The 13,730-nt window shown below is 46.9% G+C and overlaps 1 protein-coding gene across 3 annotated transcripts in view; it reads left to right on the top strand.

Annotated features, from left to right (window-relative positions):
* Nucleotides 1–13,730, top strand: part of USP47 (ubiquitin specific peptidase 47) — a 2,970,466-nt gene that overhangs the window by 1,639,493 nt on the left and 1,317,243 nt on the right. For all 3 annotated transcript variants that reach the window (XM_069623643.1, XM_069623644.1, XM_069623642.1), the window contains one exon: nucleotides 11,743–11,847. In XM_069623643.1, coding sequence (XP_069479744.1) covers nucleotides 11,743–11,847 — 105 coding nt within the window. The remainder of the gene's footprint in view (nucleotides 1–11,742; nucleotides 11,848–13,730) is intronic.

The raw sequence follows: 13,730 nt of genomic DNA, 5'->3' as shown, positions 1-13,730 counted from the left end.
GGCAGTTCACGATTAAACATAGCCAAAAGTACTTCGGTATTGTCAATGTTCGGAAGCAAAAGTTATACGAAGGAGTGAAGACAAGGGCAAGCCTTGGAAATGAATAAAAAGGGATTCACCCAGTTTCCTCAACAGAACACAGTACCTTGTTCCAGTGGTGCAGCTAGTGCCCTGGCAGTTGTTCCTGTTGGTTTCCCACAAACCCACGATTCCTGGAGCTTCGTTGTAAAGATGTTATGCTCACCTGGTATCCACAGGGACGCCACCCAGCCGGGTTACTCGCTGGGATGCTTCTCAGTTTTGCCCTGATGTGGTCTGCGGGAAGTTTCTGCCTGAAAATACAGGAGGACTGTGTTCAAGATTGACCGACTGGGGTAAGTATCCTCCCTCCACCCCCGTATGATTTCAGTCCCTCTGGCGCCCTCTCCTCACCTTGTGGTAGAATTAGGCATGCTCTCCATCCTGCCTTCTTTGCAGAGGCGCGTTGTCTTTCTTAGGCAAGTGCGGTCCAGTTACTTCACTGACGCCGGCCCGTTGGATATTGTTCAAGTAGGTCTTATGGCTGTTCTTTAGTTTTGTTGCTATCCTGCATGCCTTTCTTTGTTTAAAAATGTTTCTTTTCCCCCTTAGGTATGCGGAGCTTCAGCACGGCGAACTGGCTTGGTTGAGCCCCGCTGGTAAATGATGGCGCCTTAAGAGCGCTATGATGCGGTAAGTAAGCGCTATGCGCAGCGCTGCAAAGTCTTGCCTTTGCTAACCTGTGTTTTCCTTCCTTGTAGGTTGTGGTGTTCTTCAGCGCGAGTGGAATGTCCGGAGTGGTGGCAGCCGAGAGGCGACCAGCCAGGTAAGCCTTTTGAGCAGTTCGTAATTTGTAAATGTCTCTATTGCTTTCTTTACTGTTGCCTCTATCTTGCTCTTTCAGGTCTTTCTGTCCGGGAGGCATGCAGATTCGATGAAGCTGTTCAGTAGCTGCGAGTGTTTAATGTTAAAGAATGCAGGTAAGATGCTTCTGCTAATGATGTTCCTTTTGTCTCCTTGCAGGTTCTGCTTCTCCGAGGTTCGAGGGAATAGCTGGACACAGTGAGCGTCACGTTGCAAGCTGCAAAGTAACGCGAAGCGTGTTGTCTTGCTCGGGTGTGGTTTAAATAGCCCCAACAAAATATTCCAGGTAAAGTAGTCCCTAGGCTACCACACCCAAAACACTAGACCACATAGCTTGGTTCTTAAGAACCAAGCTATGTGGATGCCTCCATGTCGGCTGACAATACAATAAAGTAGTTCCCAAGCACATTGTCTTTCATGGTGGTTGAGCCTTGCGCCATAGGCGCCAGGACTGGCCCCATGAGGGCTTTTGAAGAGGATGCCAGGCTCTAAAGGCCTGAGTCCTGACTCTACCTGGCCAATGGGTTTGCCAGAGGGGGTTTTGGGCGAGGGTCGTGACTGAAGGAGGACGTCTGAAGGGGGTCCGCACCACACAGGGATGAAGCCGGCAGCAGCGATAAGGAATAAAAGGTGCGCTCCTTAAAAATAGGCGAGGCTCTTCAGGCGGGTATCCGGACCACTACAGCAGTTTGCAGCGATTTCGACCACGGAAGAGGATCCTCTGGCTGTAGAAGATAAGCTGGTCATCCCCGCCAAGCTCAAGGGAAGAAGACTCCGGACTGGATCTTCTGAGTCGTTGAAGGGCAGATTGCTCAGGACTGCAGCAGGCTTCACTGGGACGGGGTAGTTCCAGCAGCTGTCGTTCTCTCTGCTTCTCTTCGGTTCCTTGTAGTTCCAGTGGCGACTCTGACTTCTAGCCCAAGAGACCTGCCTTTTATGCGAAAAACCCCCATTCACGCAGCCTGGCTGTCAATCACCCAGCAGGGGGGTTGTCCAGCCCGCACAGCTACCCTGGCCAATCATGACAAAGTGCGACTTGGGTTTCCTAGGATACCCTGTGCAGGGGGTGACTACACCCCTCCCTCACATTCAGCCCACCTAGACACCCAGGCGCCTTGAGGAGTGCTTTTGGGCAGAAGCCTGCCAAAAGACAGCGAACAAAGAAGGCGAAGCTAGTTTGCCGCGCAAAGTAAAGCACAGAAGGACTTTAACAAAAAGAAATGGCGAATAAACCCAACCGGAGCCAAGAAAATGACGATTTTGTCAAGCAGGTTTGTGTTCGAGGCTAATATAATGGCCAAGAACAGTACCACGTTTATCTAATATAATCGCAGTAGAAAAGTTAGGGTAGATACCACTGCCACCAGCCAAGTCCAAATGTTAAAAGAGCGAAACAATGCTCTAGGAGGTACAGATACAAAGGGATACGAGTTAACCCTTTTCTAGTACTCCATGGAAGATGGGGTGTACTGGATCTGTGGTAGATTGACTAAGTAAAGTTAATGGTAACTTTACCCTTTTCTGGGGGACAGTAGTCTCCTCAGAAATGGAGTCGGGGGAAGTCTCAAAGACAACCCTGTGCCACGGTACTGAAGGTGCTGCGTGACACACAAAAAGAAGGGGGCTACTGAAGTGGTGTACTTCAGAGTCCACAATCACAAAAACAGGCAGAAACGCATAGCAAAACCCAGGTAAGAGTGGGGGAAAAGCTCTCACTCTCACCAAGTGGAAAAAAATTAACTTCAGAAGTCCAACAACGCTGCTGGGGGGACTCACTAGTTGAGGGAAATTAGCCATAAATGAGAATTCTCCCTAACACTTCCCACGCTCAGGGTTGTGGTGGTACCGATTCTGTCGAGGGAGCGAAGAAGGCGGTCACGCACCAGAGGCCTTCCATTATTGGCTCTGCCGAGGTTCCTCCATTGGAGGCTAATTCTGGGGCATTACTGAAGATGTCCAGTAAACATCCTAGATCTGCATGCACCGGCTCGGCTCAGGATCCTTGTTTCAGGGTTGATGCAGTTCTCCTCAGGTGTCGACCAAATGGCGGCTCAACCACCATGGTCTACGACACCCATTTTGGATACTTCCCTTACAACAGCGTTCTTGACGACTGGTGCTGGGAGCTTTCCTTTTGGGGCTGAGCAGTTTTCTTTCCACACCATGTGGATAACAAGAACCCGTTCTGCCCTTCCATGGATTGATGTGCTCGGGCACCGCTGCCTCATACATTCTCGCTCCCCCCTGGTTCTGCACCACTGATTTACGTGGACCCAGCCGTGGTGGGCCATCCTGACAACCATCCTTGTTGCGCTCATGAGGGTAGTCCCAGTACCCGCTCCACAGGAGGAGGTGCTTTCTGGAGCCTTTACTCTATCACTGCAGGGGCACACAGGCCTGTTCCTCCTGAAGGACCTTTTGGCTGAGGCCCGTAAAGTCTGGGACAAATCCCATACCGGGCTCCATCTCAACATGAGGATTGACACGCGATACAAGCTTCATGCCTCAGAAGATATAGGCTTGTCGGCTTATCCGCTCCCATCGTCAACGGTGGTGGCAGCTGCCACTCTCCAGTCCAAGCCGGCATCTGCATCCTCCACTGCAGCGGCCCAAATCCTCTCCAAGGAGGATAAACTTCTGGACGCCATTGGCAAGAAAGTCTTTTCCAATTCGGCGCTCCAACTTCATCAAGCGAACACCAACCTCATCCTGGCAGTAGCCAATCTTAGGCTATGGAAGGGGCTAGCCGATTTCCCAGAATGTATTCCTGTGGCTAGGCTAGACGACATCAAAACCGGCTTGTGGGACACCAAGGCTTTGACATAGATTTACTGGACTCTGCGGCACACCACGTGGATACCTCAGCTCGAGGCGTTATGGTTGGGTTCGACATCTCCCGCCAAGCATGGCTCCATACGACAAAGTTTTCAAAGGAGGTGTTAGACCTTCCTTTTGATGGCAAGGAGTTGTTCCATTCCTCCACAGATGAGGAACTCCCAAAGACTAAGGGGGGCACCCAAACGGCCAAGTCTTTATAGGTCCTGGCGAAAGATCCAGCTAAAGCCCCTTATGCACTAAGGTCAGGGTCCTAAACTCGGTCCTTCTCTGGATTCAGGGGGTTTCAGGATTGCCGTGTGCGCCGATCTGAAGCACCAGTTGGCGGGTCCCGTCGTAAGCAACAACGGCAAGGTGGTTGGTTTTTCTCTTGGCCATCAGCCTCCTCTCCAGGGACAGGTAGTCTCTGTCAGACTTCCTTCTTCTCAACGCAGAGGCAGCACAAACACGGCTAGAACGCCTCCCTCCCCGTCGGGTCTTGGTACCTGGGAGCAAGTAACACAGGCCGCCTTGACCCTTGGGGGAAAGAGGGTTAGGGTCCGATGGTTGGATGGGTAGAGGTTGTTTAGGGACACCGGAAAGAGGGAAAGGGAGAGTTTATGGATGGGGATGGGGTAGAACAGGGTAACATGCTCCTCAGCTGCGGCTCCTGTATCTGGAGTTCTCCGCCCTGGCGCTTTTGCATTCACTAGCAATCTTACTAATGCCAGATGAAATTGGCCTTTGTACTGGAGCCCCAGACCAGTTACTGTGTTCTATTCACATTCAACAATGCACACGCATGCCAGATGAAGTTAGGCCTTTGTACTGGAGCCCTCAACCAGTTACTGGACTTATTGTTCTACCTCTATCCTCACATTACTTCATGGAGGAAAGCAGTGTCTGCATTATCATCATACAAAACGAAAGCACCGTCTGCATTCACATCATACAGAATGGAACATTCAATACCCAGTTTCTAAATGTGCCCTAAATAAACAATGGAAGTTGCACTTAGTTTCGGCACTGCTGTGTAGTCTTCTGGTCTCTTCGTGTTGCTAGACCCCTATGGCGTTCTGTACCTCACATGCACTGCAAGAGGCAAGAATAAAGTCAGAATGAAAGCGTACATATAAGCGGAGTCGCTGTTTAGGGATTAGTAGTTCTGAATTAGCAATTCTGCTCTGCAGTCTTTTCAGTCTAAACACATATAGGAAGCATGCTTCGTTTAGGAACACAATCGCGTGTTTATGGTGTCTCATGCTGGGTTATTGGACGGAGCGCCATGCATCCTAAACCGCTTCGGGCGCGGTTCCAGTTCGGAAATCCAAGCGCGACTTCCTCTAAATAAACTGTCTCAAGAATGCTGCCGGAACGTGCGCGCTTGGCTCTGCACTTTATCACGCGGGGCCTGGGGTGGCTAACAGGCGGCGGGGTGCCCCGCGTAGGCTTGCCGTCAGGAGCTCTGGCTCTACACGTCCTTCCTCTCTGCTGGCCGGAATCGCAAGCGTAGGGCCTCGGGCGCGGCCCGCGCATGCGCATTCGCTCGGGCGTGGCTGACTCCATCCCAGCAGGCCTGTGCCACGCTCAGCCTGCTGGGAAACGTAGTTCCTGGGCTGTCCTTCGTCCCGGAAGCGGTTTCCTGAAAAAGGGATGAAGGACACGCCTGGGGAATGATGTAGGATGACTCCTACGCACCATTAAGGCACCTGCCACACTGCTAGAGCCCCCACCAGCCTCAATCCTGACAGTCTCGCTGTTGACAAATCAGCCAAATTATATTTTTTGTTGGTCGCACGAGACTCCGGTGATAGGACGAATCTCATCTCATCTGAAGGTGTGGCAGACTATCACCGAAGACCGGTGGGTTTTTTCCATCGCTCGGGCAGGCTTTCGCTTGCCCCTACACCACCCTTCAATCCTCCCTTCCAGCAGACTGGGTCGCCCTCCCTCAGAGCCGAGGTACAGAAACTTCTGGACCTCAAGGCGATGGAGCCTGTTCCCCCCGGGGAGCAAGGGGAGGGCTACTACTTCTGTCTGTTCACAGTGCCGAAACCCAACAAGGCTGGCCTGCGCACTATCCTCGATCTTTCCCAGTTCAATCTTTCTCTCCCCAAGGGAAATTCAAGATGATCACGCCTTGCCAAATAAAGTCCTCTTTTCGGAAAAAGGACTGGCTGAGTGTAGTGGACCTTCAGGACGCATACATGCACATCCTGATATGGAGCATGCATCAGAAATACCTGCGGTTCTCTCTGGGAAACGAACACTTCCAGTTCCATGTGCTCCCTTTTGGTCTCAGCTCGGCGCTGCGTGTCTTTACGAAGCTGTCTGTCATTGCAGGTTTCCTCAGACTTTAGCGGGTTCATGTATATCCATATTTGGACGATTGGCTCCTGCACAGTCCTTGCCCACAGACGGCCTTGACCAATCTTCAGTCTCTCCTTCAGCTCCTGTTCCAGCTTGGGCTGTCAGTGAATATGCAGAAATCGTCCATGACGGTCTCTCAAGACCAGATTTTCCTGGGTTTCCGTTGGAATAAGAGTCAGTACCAGGGTGTTCCTAATGGTGGACAGGATTGCAGACATGTCAGCTCTTCCTCCAGTCCTCGCACATGACGGCCTGGTGGTTCCAAAGACTTCTGGGTTTCATGGCCTCTTGCGTGCTTGCTCTACCTCTTGCATGTCTGAAGATGAGGCGTACTGAGCTGGCTCTTTGGATCTCTTGGTATAAGGCTTCGGACCCGGATTCCAAGATAATCCCAGTTCCATCCTGCATGACGGCAGACCTACAATGGTGGTCTTGGACCAGCAACCTTTCAGTGCGGGCCTCCTTCCAGGAATCCTGCCCAAAAGTGATGGTGACCAGACTCCTCCCTTCTGGGGTGGGGAGCAATGCTGGGTCACCTCGAAGTATTCTACCTATGGACGCTTCAGGGCAGGCAGTTCTATATCAATTATCTGGAACTCCTGGCTATTTTTCTGGCGCTCAGAGCTTTTCAACCGTCTATCACCAACAAGGTAGTCAGTATTCACACAGACAATTCTGTGGCAATGTTTCACATCAACAAGCACCAAGTCACTTCTCCTTGTGGACCTAGCCATGCAAATTTGGGGACTGGGCCATCCAGCACAAGGTCTGGCTCCAGGCTGTACATATCACGGCTCATATCAGTGTGACTGCAGACTCACTCAGCCGCCAGTCGGCAGCCAGTTACGAGTGGGAATTGAACAGCGATTTTCTCTCAAAAATTTTTCGCCAGTGGGGAACTCCAGAAGTGGGCCTCTTTGCAACTTTCTCAAACAGGAAACTTCCTCTTTATGCATCCAGGTTCGGCCTCGGAGCATCTTCACTGCGAGACGCACTCGAGATTCTGTGGCACAACATGAAGGTTTATGCTTTCCCTCCATTGCCTCTGATTCATCGGTCACTCTGCAAGCTCAGAAGCACATCGAACTGCACTCTCCTCTTCATAGCTTCTTGGTGGGCAGCCAGATTTTGGTTTTCGGGACTTCAGCATCTGTTGAGCCTTCCTCCAATCAGGTTGCCGCTGATTCCCGACCTCCTTTACCAGAACGATCACCAGCTGTGGCACCCCTCCCCACAATTGTTCAGCTTAGCGGCCTGGTGCCTGAATTCAGAACTTTCTCCAAGCAACGAGTTGGTGTTGGATCTCTTTCTTCGGCTAGGGCCTCCCTCTGGAACAGCCTCCCTGAAACTCGAAGAGAATCATCTCCGGTTCCGGAAGCACCTCAAAACCTTTCTCTTGGTGAGGTGAGTAAGTGAGCTCCAAGCTCTTTCCGTGGAACATCGGTTCCTCACGTTTCATAAGGATAAGGTTGTGCTTCGTACTCATCCTGCCTAAGGTGGTCACCGATTTTCATTTTAAACAATGAATCTCCTTACCTGTCTTTTTTCCTAACCTGGCATTGGATGCCGAGGGAGTCTTACACAATCTGGATTTCAGGCAGGCCCTGAAATTTGACCTCGATAGAACGAGTGAACTCAGAGGCTCCTCACAACTCTATCACATTCGGGTACCGAAAGGGAAACCGGCTTCCAAAGCAACTATCTCCCGATAGATTGCCTCATGTATTTCTGAAGCCTGTAGCATTCAGGGTCTCCAACCTCCGAAAGGCATCCATGCTCATCTTGTACGGGGCAAAGCGGCTGCTATTGCCTTTCAAAAGTATGTCCCTTGGGAAACCATCGCCAAGTCGGCTACGTGGGCTTCCCCATCAGCTTTTTTTAAGCATTACTGCTTGGAACCGAGCTCGATGGCTGATGCCCAATTTGGCCAGACTGTTCTTAAGAACCTATTCAAGTAAGGGGTTTACCATCCACCCAAATAAACTGTGGTGCTTGCTTGGGAATTTCCCACAAGTATGGAAGAAAGGGGAAAAGGGGATGTAATGCAAACTTACTCCTGGTCCATTGCCCCCTTTAATCCATACACCTGCCGTCCCGTCCAAAAAGTATCCTCTATTATTGCTTAAATGGTCTCAGACCTGGTAATAGAAAAGTTCTGAAGGGCGATGCGCTGGTCGTAGCTCATGAAGGCACGGTTACGGCCACAAGCGGTACCCTGCATAAAAATAAAAGGACAAAAATCTAAAATGTTTAATGATTTTTACAAAAGTGCTCCAGTCCTGTCCCGAAGGACAGAATGTCCCACAAGTATGGTGGAAAAGGGGACTGTGGACTAGGAGTTAAGGCAGTCACTATGGTGAGTAACTTTGTTAATTAGCTTTAAAATGCAGCGTGATCAGGAGCAAGCAGCAGTGATGTTGAATGCGATCTGCAACCCGAATACTAAAGACACATGGGCAAAAATTAACATAACCCTAAACCAACAAGACTATTGAGTAGCGGGGTATCTGAATAATGCTGGGTGGACCACTACGCTAAAGTATTCGTAAAGTCGACACTCTACTCAGAAGATGGAAAAAAACTCAACAAAGGTGTGTAATATTCGCTTCAGCAATGATGATATTAAAGATGCAATCAAAAAGTTAGACATCTAATGCAGCAGGCCCAGACGAGCTCACAAATAACATCTTAAAAGATGATCCAGCTAATTGGACTATTTTCATTGCTTCTCTCGCCAACCGTATTATCAGCTGTGGTGAGTTTCCAAAGTCATGGACAACTGCTATTGTACCGATTTATAAGAGAGGAGACGGAGCGAATCCAGCTCAATATAGACCAATTGCGTTATTGGATGAAATTGGTGAACTATTTGCTTTAAATGTACAAAGAAAACGGACTAAATGGGTAAACGAAGCAAATATCATCGACCCAAGACAAACAGGTTTTACAAGAAGCATTGTCACCTATCTCAATCTTTCTACTCAACGTATTGAAGCTGCAAGCGCTAAAATACAATTTATTTTTGTTGTTTATTGACTTAAAACAAGCATTTGACGGCGTAAACCGTGCAAGACTATGGGACAAAGTGTGCACTTGGGGTTGTTCGATCCGATTTGCTTCAAACGATTAAGGCTCTAATACAACAATCCGCATAAAACAAAATAATTAAGGTTAACTTTCAAGAGAAATAAAGATTGAGAGAGGCGTAAAACAAGTTTGTACATTGGCTGCAACACTCTTTAACTTCTACCTAGCAGATTTGTTAACAGCACTTGAATCTGTAACCGGTCACTCGCCGAATCTTAATAACCAAGCTCTGACATCAATCATTTATGCGGATAATCTAGTGCTGATGGCCCAAACTCAAATTGGACTGCAACAGCTGGTGAATTTGCTTCACCATTATATGAATGCAAATGATTTGACAAATACTGAGAAATCCAAAATTGTCTCATTTGGCTTCAATATTGGGAAAAGAGGAAGTAATTTCCAGTGGAAAGTACGGCATGAACAGCTCCAACAGGTAGATTAAATCCGGGAGGTGGGATTAGGTTCAACACAATCCTGGGAGAAAAGCCCTGGTTGTTGGAACTTCAAAATAAAACCAAAATGCTGGCAACGAAAGGTGTCATTCTACACGCAAGGTATGGGAAGTTCTCTGATTCCCTTGATACTATTCTACAAACAAAAAGTGGTGCCAGTCCTAACATATGGGGGCGAAAGCTACTTGAAACCTTTTGTGGAAGATCTCGAATGTACTTGAGGGTCATTTTTGGAAAAAAGTTCTTAATCTACCGAGAAGTCTATCAGTGGCTGCAATTCGAGCAGAACTAGGACTGAAATCTCTTAATTCAATTGTCCTGTGGAAATTCTGTATCCGACCGAAGGAAATGTACTTTAGCCGATGCAGCACTGCCATATAAACTCCTTGAAGACACGAGGATTGTCCATACACTTGGTTGCTCAAAAATATGATATGACAAATATAAGACATTTGGACACTTCACTGGAGTTTTGTTGACTAACCCTTGTGCGGTAAACCAGACTTCAAATTTGGATAGAAACACTAGTTCTTCAAGCTCAAAACAAATTGTTGCTGGACTTGACACATGAAGCGAGAGCATAGAATTCCACCTTGAACTACCTGCGAAAAATTCCCAAGTAGGTACCGTCACAACCAGTTCCTTCGACAGAGACTAAATCTTTTTTGCAACGAAGGAACGTTTATATCGCAAAAAGAGCAGGAACTACGACAATGCTATATTTCGATATTGTAAAATTGCAGATAATGTGGAAACACTTAACACCTGATCACTGTATGTCCTGCATTAACAGCAGTAAGAACGAATTTTCTAGCAGTCCATGTTGACAAGACTAGTACTTTGTCAATAGATGAATGGTGGAGTTTCTTCTTACTAGGTGACAAACCGACAAGAGAACTTTTTGGTCAACATTCTAGATGAAGAATTTTTAAATTAATTTCATGAGAACTTTAACATACAGACTTAAAATATCTTTAAGATTGGATGCTAAATGTGACATGTAAAGTGAAGTTCTGGAGTTAATGAATAATAAAGGAATTCTTTAGTTTTTAGTTAGATGTATGTGTTAAAGGTTTATGATAAACCAAAACACAATAAAAAAATAAAAATAAACGTTTTACTCCCTCTGCCAAAACTAATACTGCTTTGGGAGTCTAGCATAAATGAGGAATACGTGGGAGGACACAATCTGTTCGAAGAACAAGTTACTTACTCCTGGTAACATTCTTTCGACTGGATGTTCCTCCCACGTATTCCTCATCACCCCTCCCAGCCTACCCCACGGTAGAATTTCTGCGATTTACAATTTTCGCTCCTTCAGAGTCTGGTATGGTCAAAACCACATTAATGCCGGTAGTTCCACTGTAAGAAAAAACTGAACTGAAGCCAACGGGTGCTGCAAGTTACATATATAATATATATATATATATATATATATATATATATATATATATATATATATATATCATCCTCAAGATAGAGGCCCTCGAGGGACATCGAGTCAACCGCATCGACGCATGGCATCCTCTAGCAAAAAAAAATTCCGAAACCGCTAATGCTGGATACAGGAGATGTCATACTTGAGGAATACGTGCGAGGAACATCCAGTCGAAATAACATTACCAGGGGTAAGTAACTTGTTCATCTGTGGGAGGATCCAATAGTAGAACAAATTACTTAACCTTTGGTAATGTTCTTTCTGATGGATTAGTCATTTCTTATACACATTCCTCATTTCTTCCAACCTGCCCCTAGTGACTGTATGTGCACTTAGTCTGTTCTGTGGCCCCTCAGATGCTGAGTGCTTGGGGGAATATCAGAACCTAGGTCATGGGGCACAGCAAATCCATATATACTAGCCCTGACGTCACATTTGGCATCTGGGTCCACAACAGTGCTTGACCGAGCCACACTGCGTCATCTGGAGGCTGAAGTTTCTTAATCGAGCTGGCTCCAAGGGAGGCAGATCTAATATGAGGAATCTGGGAGGAAGGACTAATTCATCAGAAAGAGCATTACTGTTAGGTTAGTAATTCTTTTCTCTGCCTTATTTTAATTTGCTTTGGTGATTGGTACTTCAAACTGTACGTTTTTAATTGGAGTACATTTATACATATACATTCTTTTCTTTTAGATAAAACTGTTCTGCATGCATCCAGTGAAACAAGCAATGATTGAAAGTAGACTAGAAGTTCATAAAGATAAAACCATGAAGGAAGCTGTTGAAATTGCTTACAAGGTACTTTTGTGCATGTTATTGTGAATTACTGAATTTACCACAATGTGTTCTACAGCTGGTTACATGCTTTAGCTCCACTCCATCTTGTATACTGAGAAAGCTGTCCAACCCTCCATACACAACTTAATGACATGATTTGTCCGCAGTGCCTATTTTTACATATTTCAATTGCTTTACTTTTTTCAACCGGCTTTTATTTATGTATATTCATATAGCGCCAAAGCCTGCAGGCATCCTGGTGCACATCAACACTAGACATCGAAAGACGGGACAATAAATATAACTAACCAAAGAAAAAAGCTTTCCTGCAGATAAAGAGCAGAGGGGTCAAGAAGCAGTCACAGTAAAGGAAATTATTCAAATAAGAAAGTTTTGAGTTGTCTCCAAAACGGGAGGTAGTTTTCTTCCTATCGCAACACTGTGGGCAGGGAGTGCCATCCTTGAGCTGTAAGAACTGGGGACGAGCGATCAAAACCTTGTGTTTTCTTATTCTTTGGCTCTTGTAGAAATCCATAATCACTAGAGCGAAGTGGTCTAGAGGGAATGTATGGTTTCAAACGCTCTTTGCGGTAGATGGGCACATTTCCAAATATACATCTGTGAGCCAAAGAGAGGGCATTGAATCTTACTCTGGCTGACACTGCTAGCTAGTGGACTTTCCTTCTTGCAGCAGAAACATGCTCTGTTTTGGGAAGGTCACAGACTATACGAACTGCCTAATTTTGCAGACGTTGCAGTAGTCATAATGGCCCTAACCAATGTTTCTTGGTTTTTAGGTGATGAGTTTTTTGGTGCGGCTTAATCATCTTAGATGGTGATGTGAGTTTGCAATGACCCCACCCACCTGCACTTCTGATCCATAAATGCTTCCAACTGTATACCTAAGGTCTTGACCTTGTTTAGGATTTCTATGCAGCATCCATCGATGTTCATGCACTTATATTGTGGGCTTAGTTTAGCTCTGGCTTGGCGGGACCCAAAGATCATCAATTTGGTCTTATTATTGTTTAGACGCATCCAGCTATTAGACTTCCAGTTCTTTATTGTGGCGTAGGTGTGTTCGAGTCTAGCCGAGTCAGTCCTGTAACATACACTCAGCTCCACCAGGGGCTGAGTGTCATCTACGTAGTTTGTTTAACATTTTTCCTGTAGATGTTAAGAGGTCACACAAGGGTCTGATATATAGATTAAATAAAGTTGGGGACAGACCAGCTCCCTGCTGAACTCCACAGCTATTAGCTTGGGCGCCAAGCTAGCCTCTCCCCAGCATACCCTTAAGGACCTGTTGCTTAAGCAGGAGTGAATATAACTTATAGCTTCATGAGAGCAGTTGCCAATGGTTGCTAATGTATCTAGTTGGCACCTGTGATCCAGAAATGACCACAACCTTTTGGGGGGATGTTAGGGAGAATGCTCATAAACGGTTGATATCCATTACCTACTGAGTCCCTCAGCAGCTATGCTGGATTTCTAGGATTTATTTTTTTCACCTAGTAAGAGTCTGAGCCTTTTTCCCCACTCTTACATGTGTTTTGCTATGTGCGTTTCTACTTTTTGTGTGATCTTGGGCACTGGAGCCTCACCTACTCCACGGCACCATATTGTTCATGTGCGTTACACAGCACCTTCAGTGCAGTGTCACAGGGTTGTCTTTTAGATTTCCCACCGACTCCATTTTCTGGGGCTGACTACAGTCCCCCAGAAAAGGGTAAAGTTGCCATTAACTTTACCTACGTCACTTTAAACCACAGACCCAGTACGCCCCATCTTCCATGGAGTATTGGAAAGGGCTAATTCTTATCCCTTTTTGTCTGTGCCTCTTGGGGCAGTGTTGCTCCCTTTACATTAAGACTTGGCTGGTGGCAGTGGTATCTACCCTAACT

This window comes from Ambystoma mexicanum, chromosome 11, assembly GCF_040938575.1.
Source record: "Ambystoma mexicanum isolate Mex_15411 chromosome 11, UKY_AmexF1_1, whole genome shotgun sequence".
Lineage (NCBI taxonomy): Eukaryota > Metazoa > Chordata > Amphibia > Caudata > Ambystomatidae > Ambystoma > Ambystoma mexicanum.
This window is presented reverse-complemented; position numbering and strand designations above follow the sequence as displayed.